The following is a 12,988-nucleotide window of genomic DNA, read 5'->3' on the forward strand; positions in this document are numbered from 1 at the left end:
CAAGGCCCTATTTTCATGAGATTTTTTTTGAACACTCAGCTTTATTAGAGAGACAATTTTACATTTTACTCAATTTGTGTGATGGTATCACTCCAGAAAAACAGCAAATGAAATGGTTGACTTTAATGATCAATGATCTTAAATTTAGGAGGAGGAAGAATTCACTTTAAGTATATGAAAAAAATACTCTCTTTTGATTAGAATAAGAAAGTGATATGGCTTCATGTTTACCTACTGGTCAAATTTTCCATGTTCTGCCTCTACATATTTAGACTGGCTTCAGACAGTGAAAAACCTGTTACTAGATCAATACTTGAAGCCTTTCCAGAAGCTACCAAAACATGCAATACCCTGGCATATCCTTCAAGAAACCAGGGTTCCCTTTACGTCATGACAAAATATCAGAATAAAACTTTAGTTAAAGTGACTTTTAGGACAAGAGGTTTTTTTGGTGGGGAGTAGAACACTTAAAAAATTAAGTGCTGCTTCTTAAGGAGATAAATATACTGTCAAACAGTCAACTTACAACATATAATTTCACAGGGTGACCAAGGGTAGAAAAACTTGTTACAAAATAAACAGATGTATAAACTCTGTCTTTGTGTCTTCAAATCAAGAGAATCACAGATTTGTAGAGGTGAAAGAGAACTACATGGTCATATGGTCCAAACCATGCCTGAAAATGAGTCCAATACTTTCCATATAGCTGATGAGTTACCCTTCCACCTATGCTTAAGCCCTCCAATAAAGTGAGATTTGCCTCCAAAGGAAGCCCACGTCACTTTTAGATAGCTCTGTTTGTTAGGAAGTTTTGCTTCATATTAAAGACAAAATTTGTCTCTTTGCAACCAATATTTATTTACTGCTCTGGGTTCTGCCATTTAGAACAAGGTAGAATAGTTTAATTCTCCTGGGTGACAGCTTTTCAAAAACTAGTTATTATATTCCCCTGTCTTCTTTTTCCTGGCAAAACATCTCCAAGTCCTTCATCTAATCCTCACGCAACAAGAACTAGAGGTCCTACACTAACCTAACTGTACTCCTTCAGATTTGGAGAGAAAAATTGTATTTGAATCCCAGAGATCTGGCAGAATTTTATAAATTGCACACGAACAGTTGTATTCTGTTGTTATTAACATAATTTATAACAAATAAAAGAATACTGAATTTTTTAAAAATTATCATTCACCTTAAAAATGAGGCAAAAAACTTCATCTACCTTATGATATCCATTGCCTGATAAAGTATTTCTGATTGATCAACTCCAATGACCCTTTTTGCACCAGCTTTAGCTGCAAACATAGAGAGAATTCCAGTTCCACAACCAACATCCAGAACTACCTGGAATAACAGAAGTACACATTAGTATCTCTTATGTTCTAATAACCTATTTCAATATAAAAAGTTTTATGATGGAGAATGATTAAAACAAAAAATTTATCAGTCAAAATGGGTATCTGATTATAATTTATTCTAAGGGAAAATACTGTTATAGATTGGTTTAGATAAGCTCTTTACAAACCAATAACATTAAAAAAAGAACACTCAAACAAAGCTAAACACTTTCTTAAATAATGACTAGTCTTCTGGGCCCTGGAATTATAGTTAATCAAACTAATTTTGCTTTTAAAAAAATGCTTCTGTTTAAGGTTCTTTTTTTAAATCTACCCAACATCCTACCCTAAATTAGTGAGATTTAAGAGTTTGTACTGAGGCAGTTTAACAAAGCTAGAAAATTCCAAGATATCTGTAAGATGGATATTTATCTCTCAAGGATGTTGCTTTACCATCTAAAGACTTAGTCCTAAATTCCAAGTTTTGGTTCTTAAAATGAACTTCTGAGGTAATTTACTTTAAGAGGTAATGATATACATGATCGAGATATAAGGGAAGATATTATAAGAAAACTAGAAGAATATGGAACACATTACCTATCAGACTTATGGATAGGAGAAGAATTTATGAATAAACAAGAGAAAGGGAACACTGTGAGATATACAATGGATAATTCTGATTACATTAAACTAAAAAAATTAAATACAAATAAAACAATGTAGTCAAGATTAAAATGAAAGCAGAAAATTGGGGGAAAATTTTATAGACAGTTTGTCAAATAAAGGTCTCATTATCTCAAATATATAGAGAACTCTGTCAAATTTATAATATGAATCATTCCCCAATTGATAAATGGTCAAAGGATATGAACAGGCAGTTTTTTGATGAAGAAATCAAAACTTCATATAGTCATATAAAAAATGCTCTAAATCATTACTAGTTAGAGAAACTCAAATTAAAACAACCTTGAGGTAATCATCTCACACTTATTATACTGGCTAAAATGATAGAAAAGGAAAATGACAAATGTTGGAGGGATATGGAAAAAATGTGACATTAATACACTGTTGGTGGAACTATGAATTGGCCCGCCCATTTTGGAGAACAATCTTGATTTATGCCCAAAAAGTTATAAGACTGTGTCTGCCTTTTGACCCAGCAATACCACTATTAAGTCTGTTTCTCAAGGTGATCAGGGTAAAAGAAAAAGGACTTATATGTTCTAAAATATTTATAGCAGCTCTCTTTGTGGTGGCAAAGAATTGGAAATTGAGGAGATGCCCAACAACTGGGGAATGGCTAAACAAGGTGTGGTATATGATGGTAATGGAATACTACCGTGCTGTGACAAATGATGAGCTGGTTGATTTTAGAAAAACATGGAAAGACTTGTATGAAATGATGAAAAGTGAAGTAAGCCAAATCAAGAAAACATACACAGCAACAGGAACATCATTTGAAGAATAATTTGAACAACCAAGTTATTTTGAGCGCAATAAATACTCAAATCAACTATAAAGGATCTATGAAGGAAGATGCTATCCATCTTCAGAGAAAGAACTGATAAACAGAAGTATGTATTGTATGGTTTTACATATAAACATAGAAATCTGTGTCAAAGAGTGACCTTCCCTAATGCAAGGTGGGGAGGGAGGGAAGGAAACAGTTTGATACTTAAAACATAACCAAAAAAATTAAATTTTTAAAAAGAGGGAATGATAAACTCTATAGGAAGAATTCAGTGAAAATAAATCTTAGTACTTAGGAACTTTATTACTAGCACACACTAAACAACTATATTAAACCACATTGCTGTATAAATCCATAAAGCAGCTAACATGATAGTTGTCTACTATTGAAACACCTGACATTGATTGCTTTAAGTTAATTCACTGAACTACCTTTCTTATCAACCCACATAGCAGAATCAGAATTTAAGAAGTAATGCTAAACTCCACAGAAAAAATTCTAATTTTAGTGCTAATGAATTTGTCTCAAGTAAATGGACAATTAGTTACCTAAAATTTACTACAAGACAGAAATTCCTTAAAAATCCATCTTTTTCCTGATGACTTGGGGGTGTTTAGTTGAAATTGTCTAGCTAGAAAGCAAGGGAGCTATTTCACCATCCACAATGCACAATATCTAGTCTAAATCTTATTATCTATTATTATCTAACATTAAAACTGTTCAAATATAAATTAAAAATTCACTTAATTACTCTAAATAAAAATCTTTTTGCTTATAACACATTTTTCAATAAGACATGCTTATGTAATTAATGAACTTGATAAAAGATAATATATTGAATAATTATAGTACTGATCATTTTTCTACTATCAAAATTCTGCACTCCAGAGCAGTAGATATAATAAAATCTTAAATATAATAAAAGCAGATAACATTCTGTGGCTTGAGCTACTCACCTTGTCTTTAAAAATATGTGGATTTTGGTATATAAAATCTCGATAGCTTTCTGTTCGTACCTTATCCTAGATACGGAAGGAAAAAAAAGGTATATTTATAAAATAATCTTTAAAAAAAAATTTTGTCCAAGAAATAGTTACAACTTTATCACTTTTTGTTGGCTGAAGTGAAGACTAAAAGAAAATCATAAAGAATTTCAATAGATACATATACTTGTATAAAAAACTAAGTGTAATGGTTTCTAAAAATAACATATAATAGAACTATCCATAGTACATGTGGCATTTTTATCCTGAGGAAAAGTCATTAGCAATCAAATAAGTTCTATGTGATTAAAATATTTTTGTGCCTTAAAATGAATATTCTCCTCCACCCATCTACTTCAAGACTCTACTTAGTAATTCCTCAAATAGGGTTTGGTTTCTATAGCAATAATGTACAAATACCTTAAAATTCCGGGGGAGGGGGGGGCCGGCAAATCCATAAATTAAGTAACTCAGATAAAAAGTAAAAAATGATGCTACACTGCTTTCCTACATAACCGTTACCATTGATCAAGTTTTATCTGATTTATATCCTTGCTTCATTTCTAGATCCTCTCTGCTAAGAAATGATGTTGAGAAACCTACCAACACAGTAATTAAACCACTGGAACTGTACAACCCACATCATGAAGCTCCACACTATGAAATTCACATGATGGTAGCAGTCATTCAACTCTAATACATGAATGTTAGTACATGACTGGCAGTTTTAACTTCACGGAGTATTAGCATATACATTCAATTTAAAAAATTGTTCAAGTGAAAACCCAGACGGACAATGGAGTGGACAGCTTTTGCTTCTGATTGCCAAGGAAGAAAAATATGTGATAAAAATCACATAAAAGAAAAGGGTTTTCTTGTTTACTTCACATATTTATTCTTGGGGAAGCATGGGATAGGGAATGCATCTATGATTTCAATGGTATAAGAAGCTCCTGGAAGGAAAGACTGTCTTCTACCAATTCAGGTTAGCAACTCTTCCACAATTTGTAGTCTTAAGAATTGCCTAGAGCACTGAAAAGTGACTTGTCCAAGGTCACATAGTATGTGTCGAAGCAAGTCTTTCTAACCCAGAGGCTGGCCCTCTCCCCACTATGCTACATTGCTCCTCACTGCAGAGGAAGGAAGACAAAACTCCACATATTGTAGTGTCAACATGCAGTATCACTAAGATTCAAAGAATAAACACTTTTAAATTGCTACTGAATTGTGGCAGTAGATATAGGAAAAGTTAACTTAAAGATAAATCTGTTTATTTAATTACTGGACAATCTAAATGATTTCAAGTTTGGATTTGAGTGTTAATGACTTCCTAGTGATGACACCAGTTAAATCTGTATCCAAAAGTTATTTCTACAAAAATGTATAATGGTTTTTCCAGACTACTAAAATCACATTTTCTCAAAAAAACAAAGCCAAACCAAAAAACAAACAAAAAATCTGATATCTAGGTATCAGTTATATAATACAAAAACTTCCAGTTCTTTAAAAAACATATAATTTGAAATATTTTAGCTTTCTTTTGCTTCTCTTACTATCTAACCACTGAATGTGCTGAAACAAGCAAGCTCAAAAAAGACCAGCATCCATCAGGAAAGCAGTCACTTGGAAACCATTCACCAATCATACCGCCTCAGCATTGCTCCAACTTAATCAACAGAACCCCAACTACTAGCCTAGCTATATGTGCTGCTGCTCAGCTGAACTAGTCATCTATTTTGGCTTTCTTGATTTATCAGTTTAGTGTTGCATGAATTCACTCTTGTGCAATGAGAAGTTGGAGAAGATATATAAATATGCATACATATACATGCCTCATATATATGTATACTTATAAAATAAATTTACAAAAGCAAGTGATTTTTTTGTTTTTAAAAAGAGAAAACATTAAAAATTAGTTTTTACATCCCATTTCTGAAACTTGTAACAAAAGATCAGGAACATTAATTAAGTAGAAAATACCAAAGCAGCAAAGAGAAAACAATAGCACATGTACATTTCAAGCTCACCATTCAGAAATTAGGAAATACTACAAAATGGTAAAAATTATGGCTCTAGTAAAAAGGGGCAAGAAATGCTACTGCAGTATTAATTAAGGTGGCATGAGATTCTTCTTAAGATAAATAATGAGGTAAAAGCAAACTTAAATGGCAAAAGCAGTAAATGAATAAATTAAATTTTAGTTATACAACCATATATATTTCCAGTGTTTTTCAAAACAGGAGTACCCTCATCTTTAACATTTCTGAGAAAATAAGGTCATTTGTCATGATCTCTTCTTTTCTCCCCTATTCCACACCTCAAATAGTGTCTTTGTTGTACTCCATTCTCCCTTCCTTTGCCCTAGTCTTTGACAAAAAGGTAAACTTTCTCTTTGCCAAGACTAATGCCACCCCTCATGCCCTTGATTCCATCTCCTCCAATTTCCTAAAGCAGCTCACTCAGTCTTTCTAACCTTCCATTTTCTGTTATCTACTGGTTCCTTCTCTACTGCCTACAAACATGACCTCAATCTTAAAAACAAACGAAAAAACCTCTTTCACCTGATGCGACCATCCTCTCAATCTATTGCCCTATGTATCCTCATCTAAATTCTAGGAAAAAGCATTCAAACCTAACCTCCAGCAACTCTTTAAGACCATAAATTGCGAAATAGTTAAACTAGTAGAAGAGACTCCTCACTAGAAATTCTCTATACCAATGAAATCAAAGGTCTGGACCAAAAAAAGAAAAATCTCTCTTCTACATTTCAGTCCAGCATCATCAAATGTCTGTATGTCATCTTCCCCTATCTGAGCATCTCAAAATCAATATATCAAAAAAAAAAAAAAAATAGAATTGATCAACTCCTCTCCAAAACCAAGCTCTCCTCCAAACTTTCCCAGCTGTTGAAGATAAGACCATTCTTCCAGTCACTCAAATTCACAAGCCTGTAGTCATGCTCACTTCTTCATTCTCCCACAAGTCCCATATAGACCAATCAGTTGCTAAGTCTCGCCAATTCTATCTCCACAACATTTCTTTCATCTTGCACACTTCTCCACTGACCCACAGTCAACAGCCCAATTTGGGTTCTTCAAACCTCTTGCTTGGTCTAAAATAGCCTCCTGATTTTATCACCTTTCTTCCAACCTCTTTCTCTTCAATTCGTATGCCATAAAACTGACCCCAAAATCTGTACTTCCTAAAGTACAACTCTAACAGTATCATTTCTCTGTTGGTGAATCTTCAACAGCTCCCTGAGTGATTCTACAACAAAATAAAAATTCCTCGGCTCAGCATTTAAAGCTCTGCAGCACTTGGTCCCAACCCACGTTTACTGACTCATTTCACTACTTTAGACACCCTACCTTTCAGCCAAACTGCTCTATATGGTGTTCCCAGAACTGGGGCTTCCAGTGCTACCTCTGTGCCTGCTCCTAGGCTTTCCCCGATGACTGAAAAGCATCTCCTCCTCTGTTGCACCTGTCAGAATCCTGAGCTACTTTCTAGGCTCAGCTCAACTACCATAACCAAAGAAAGCCATTAGTAATGCTCCTAGTGGCCAGTGTTTTTTCCTTCCTTCCACATGGCCATGCACGGTTCCAGGTCATGTCTCCCACCAGAATGTAAGGGCAGTCAAGAGCAGACTGGTTTTTATTTTGCTTTTATCCCCAGGGCATAGTGCAGTGCCTTGTATATAGTAGGCGCTTAATAAAATGCTTGCTGAATTGAATTGAATGCTCATTCATTGTAACTTTGATCAACAAGTTTAATGTATACCCTTCTCTTTTTGAAAGAAACGTAATTGCTAAATATTATTCATTAACTTTTCTTTCCTTCACTAAAGTCCTAATTAATGCCTGGTCATGGTATGGAGCTATTCATGAGTTCTCAAAAGCTATTTTAATAACTGGAATTCAATATAATTGGTTTCCTTTGTAATCCTATGTATTTTAATTTATAAATTTTAAAACATTATTATGAGAAAGGGTCTACAGACTAAATCAGACTGTCACAGAGGTCTACAACACAAAAAAGGTGGTGGTAGTGGTAGTGGTAGTGGTGGTTGAGTCATTTCAGGTGTCTCTGACAACTCTTTGCGACCCCATGTGGGGTTCTCTTGGCAAAGATACAGGAGTGGTTTGCCATTTCCTTCTCTGGCTCATTTTACAGATAAGGAACTGAGGCAAACAGGGTTAAGTGACTTGCCCAGAGTCACCCAGCTAGTAAGAGTCTGAGGCCAGATTTGAACTCACAAAGATGAGTATTCCTAACTCCAAGCCCAGCACTCTATCTACCGAGCCACCTGTCTACTCCCCAAAAAGTTCAAACACTCCTGTATCATGGCATGGAGTGAATGCAAAAAGCTCCACATTGAAAAAATAATGGATCTTTGAAGTAGTAATTTATTACTAAAAGATAGAGTCAGATGTTTTAATAGCTAATTCATAGACAGAGACAAAAAGCAATGTCACATATTATTTGGTTAAGGATGCACAGAATGGTCAGGCATGGAGAGGCAGTTATCTACATCTGTAGAGGGCAATGTTCACATTTATAATATCACAGATCTGAGTATCTAAACATTCTCTACATTCACTTATCATTCTATAGGCATTTATTAAATATCTACTAGGTACCTGTGAGGCTCTGAAGATACAAAGTCAAAAATGAAATGGTCCCTGCCCTCAGAGAGTTTACATTCTATTAAGAGAAACAACACATAGAGAGATAAATCCATGCAAAACACACAAAAAGTAAATACAAAGTGATTTTGGTGACAGGAGTACTATAGCAACTGAGAGGAAGGGGATCAGAATAGAGTTAATGTAAAAGGGGCTTCTTGAGCCTTGAAGGAAGCTAAGCATGCTAAGAATGATCTCTGGACTGCAAAAGGACATAAGAAAGACCATACCAGGACTGGTGAATGTTGCACCAATTTTCAAAACAGGAAAATGAGAAGTGGTTTTCAAACCATTAACTGTGAATCTGACTGTAATTGATGACAAAATTATATAATGCATTATTTAAAAGCTGCAGGGTTTTTTTAAGAATATTTAGAAAAGAAAGGTGTAATTACTCTAGTTAGAGTATCTGCGTCAATAACAGATCATGCCAGACTAGCCTTACTTTCTGACAGGGATGTAAGACTGGTGTATAGCTATATAGTGTAACTAGAACTCCAAAATGCATCCAACAGATTGTTTCATGCTATCCATGCGGGCAAGATGAAGAGATGTGAATTAGATCAAAATGTAAAATACACAGCCCATGCTACCAGATTAAAATGTAACTGGAAAATATTTAACAAAATAAATAAAAATACAATAGAACACAGATATTAATATGTGGTTTTCTAAGTCAACATGGAGCCTGCAGGGGTCCTCATGTATGGTTTTAGTGGCCTTGCTTTTATATGAGTTTGATGCCACTGGGTTAGATGACACTACAGATGGAGTTAGAGCTAGGTGAATGATGAGATCTTAAGAATAGTCATTAATGAGTCAATGTCAATTTGGAAAGAGGTCTGTAATGGTAGCTCTTTGTCACTCTATACTGTTCAGCAAATTTAAAAGATCTGGATGAAAACACAGTTGTTATGAATATATATATGTAAATGCCACAAGCTAGGAGGGGTTACATGTAGGGTTACAGAGCCATGTTCTAAAAAGACTCTCAACAGATTAGAATAATGAACTATGTCTAAGATGAAAATGAACAGGATGAATATAAAATCTTATAACTGGGTTAAAAAATCTATCTCAAAAGTGCAATATGGGCAAGGGGATTGGTGGGGTAGAGGGAGACAGACACACGTCTGGACCAAACTTAACAGGAATCAAGTGTGCCACAGCAGCTGAAAAGTTAATCTGATCAGAGGCTACACAAAAAAAGGCATAGAACACAGAACAGGAAAAGTAATAGTTCCAACATACTCTGCTCTGATCAGACCACAACGGAACTGTTGTCTGCAGTTCTGGGTGACACATTTGGGAAGTCTACTAGCAATGCAGCATATCCAAAGGTGGATAAGAAGAATAGTAAAGGTGCAGGAGATAATGCCATGTGAGGACAGGTTAAAGAAATTAGAAAAGGGGGGTGTGGGGAAAGGGAGAGGGGAAAGACAGGTGCAGAAGTAGGAAAGACAAACGACAGGAATCTATAGAAGAAGTATTGGACAGACTGGAAACACTGAGTGGAGGTCACAAAGGGGCAGAAACAGCTTGATGTAAGGAAAATCTTCCTTTTCCTAACAATTAGGTGTCCTTAACTGCCTTGTGAGGGAGCAAGGTTTCTGTCCCTGGAGGTCTGCAAGCAGAGGCTGGATGATCACTTGTTAAGGCATGGTGTGTAATGCTGTTTTTATTCAGGCATAGATTTCAAACCTAGATGACCTCTGGGGCTCTTCCAACTCCAGGACTCCTTAAGCACAAGATCCCTGAGGTCAAGGACTAGGCTAAGTTTTATCTGTGCATTCCCTACAGCTAACACAGTACCTTTGTACACAGTAGGAATTTGCTAAAAATTTAACTGAATTCTAAAGGAAAGCTTAATGTGTTGGAACAGGTCTTCATTGTGCCTCAGTTTCTTCTGTAGAATCATCACTTCTTCATTCTCCTGTCTCCTATGCACAGGGGTGCCCTGAGGTTCTATCATGATCTCCTTTTCCTCACTCCCTTCGCTCCTCCCTGCCTCCTCGGATCTCAACAGCTTCTAATGGTTAAGCTATCACCTTTATGCTAATGATTCCCAAATGCACAATCCAAGATATCCAAATGCCTGCTGAATATTATTTCCATCAGGATATCTCACAGATATTTCAAACTCAACTTTCCCCTCAAACCTTCTGCTCTTTCCAACTTTCCAATTTATGTCAAGAACACCATCATTCTTCCACTCACCCAAGTTCGCAATATAGGAGTCATCCCTGACTTTTCATGTTTTCTCAACTCCCACATCCAACTAGCTGCCAACTCTTGTCAATTATACATTCACAACATCTACTCTACCCTTTCTTCAGCTCCCACAGTCACCACCTATTCCAGATCCATAGCACCACCCACTGCCTGTACTAGAGCAGTAATCTCCTCATTGTTCTCCCTGTATTCAGCTTCTTCGTACTCTAATCCATCCTGCACATAGCTGCCAAAGTGATATTGTGAAATCACAGGCCTAACCAGGTCACTCTTCTGTTCAAGAAGCTTCAGTGACTCCCCATTACCTCTAGGATAAAATGTAAGCTACTCTGTTTGGCCTGCAAGTAGGGAATATTTGTCTGTGTGCCCAGGGCATGGTAGAGTACCTGGATAATAGTAGGCACTTAATATATGTTTGCTGAATGACTGTTAGATAAAGTCCTTCACAAACTGGCTCCAGCCTAGTTTCAGAATGATGAAACATTACTCCTGGAAACCGATGCTCCAGCCAAATGAGCCTACTTGGTGACTGACTGCATCTCCACCTGTCCCGGCACTGCTGCGCCTAAGCCTAAAGCACCTTCTCTCCTCAATGTATCTCTCAGAACCCCTCACTCCCTTTAAAACTCAGCTCACTGGTCACCTCCTAATCCCTGATGTTGTTAATGCACTCCTATCCACCAGGTATGCTGCACTGATTTCAAACATATCTTGTATTTAACTTGGTTGTGAACATAATTCTCCCCCAGTAGAATGTAAATTCCTTGAGGGTAGTACTGTCTCACTTTAGTATTCGTATCACCAGTTCCAAACACCCAAACACAATGTATTGAGCTTTAGTAAATTCTTGATTGAAAATAAATGGTTAGGGGACTTTTTTTTTTGTTTGTTTGGTGGGGGGGGGGGGGGGGAACCTGTTAATCACAGTGAAACCATTTTACCCCTAATACAACCCACTTTGACATGACAGTAAAAATGCTTGCCAGATGTAAAAGACCCCTAATACAAATAATCACAACTTTTCATGAATTACCAGTTCCCACATTGTAATGATAAACAATTAATTCATAAAAATTATATAGAACTCACTAAAATGATTTATTGATTCTAAGACCCCAAACTTTTGAAACCTGAGTCTTCTGATTTAAAATAATCCTTTAGGGGGCAGTGAGGTGGCACAGTGGATAGAGCACTGGCCCTAGATTCAGGAGGACCTGAGTAGAAATCCGTATCAGACCAGCCACTTGACACTAGCCATGTGACCCTGGGCAAGTCACTTAACACCAACTGCCTCACCAAAATAAATAAATTAATTACAATAAAATATCCTTTTAAAGAAGGACTTGAAATGGAAGTAGTTTAACCAAAAAAAAAATTAATGTTAACATCTAAATTTCATGGAGGGAAAGGCCTAAAAATATTAACATTCTTTGCACTAAAATTTCTTTGTATTATATTTGTTGGGAATTTTCAGTTTCATCAAGTTAAAATCAAGGTTTTTTCATTTTAAAAAAGCCACAGTATCACATTTTGACAAAACATACACACAATAGGAGATATGTCAGAAATTTAGACATTAAAATTAAGAACACTAATTAATGCAGTATAAAATTGGAGATGATACAGATTTCAAATAACTGACTGGCAAATTTATACAACTCTGCAACACTATGTGATTGAAATCTACAAAGGATGATAGAATGTTGCAGATTTCTAAAATTTTGCAGAAATGTTGAAAAATAAAAATTTGGTACAAAAGAACTACTTTTAGTCAATTAAAATAAACTAGTATTTAGAATTTTTTTTCTTTTTTAAATATAAGGAGAACCACACAAATTAACTTATTTTCAGGAAGACTAATATTAATACCTTTTCTCCCTAATATTCAGTTTTCAAAAAAAAAAACTAATTCCAAAAAATTTTAAGGACATCATCACTGCTGAATTCACAAACTGCTTTTATTCTCTGGTATTCTTTTTATCCCAAGACAAGCTATCTAGTATCTTAGGAGTTAAAAATGCAGCTGTCTTAAAACATATTTGAAGAGAATGAGCCTGCATCATTCCACTCTTTCACCAACACAAATTTGGCTCAGTTTTGCTCCTTTCCTAACCTTCAGCATCTCTTCGTGTATCCCATAATGCCCATACGAGCTGAAATAAACACCATCCTCATCCTCATTAAGGTCCGCAACGGCAGTGGTTGATGACGAGTTGGTTCTGACATCTGTGCTCATCACGAAATCCTGTGCAAACTGTCTGTAATCAATTTGAAACATACCCG

At 35.6% G+C, this 12,988-nt stretch overlaps 1 protein-coding gene across 1 annotated transcript in view; it reads right to left on the reverse strand.

The window, feature by feature from the left end:
- PRMT3 (protein arginine methyltransferase 3) overlaps window positions 1-12,988 on the reverse strand; it is a 146,410-nt gene that overhangs the window by 114,581 nt on the left and 18,841 nt on the right. Inside the window, exons 7-9 of the mRNA XM_027852674.1 lie at window positions 12,819-12,963; window positions 3,762-3,827; window positions 1,220-1,341 (exon numbers count right to left, since the gene is read on the reverse strand). Coding sequence (XP_027708475.1) covers window positions 1,220-1,341; window positions 3,762-3,827; window positions 12,819-12,963 — 333 coding nt within the window. The remainder of the gene's footprint in view (window positions 1-1,219; window positions 1,342-3,761; window positions 3,828-12,818; window positions 12,964-12,988) is intronic.

The sequence above is a fragment of the Vombatus ursinus genome, unplaced genomic scaffold, assembly GCF_900497805.2.
Source record: "Vombatus ursinus unplaced genomic scaffold, bare-nosed wombat genome assembly UNPS02009770.1, whole genome shotgun sequence".
In the NCBI taxonomy this organism is placed as follows: domain Eukaryota; kingdom Metazoa; phylum Chordata; class Mammalia; order Diprotodontia; family Vombatidae; genus Vombatus; species Vombatus ursinus.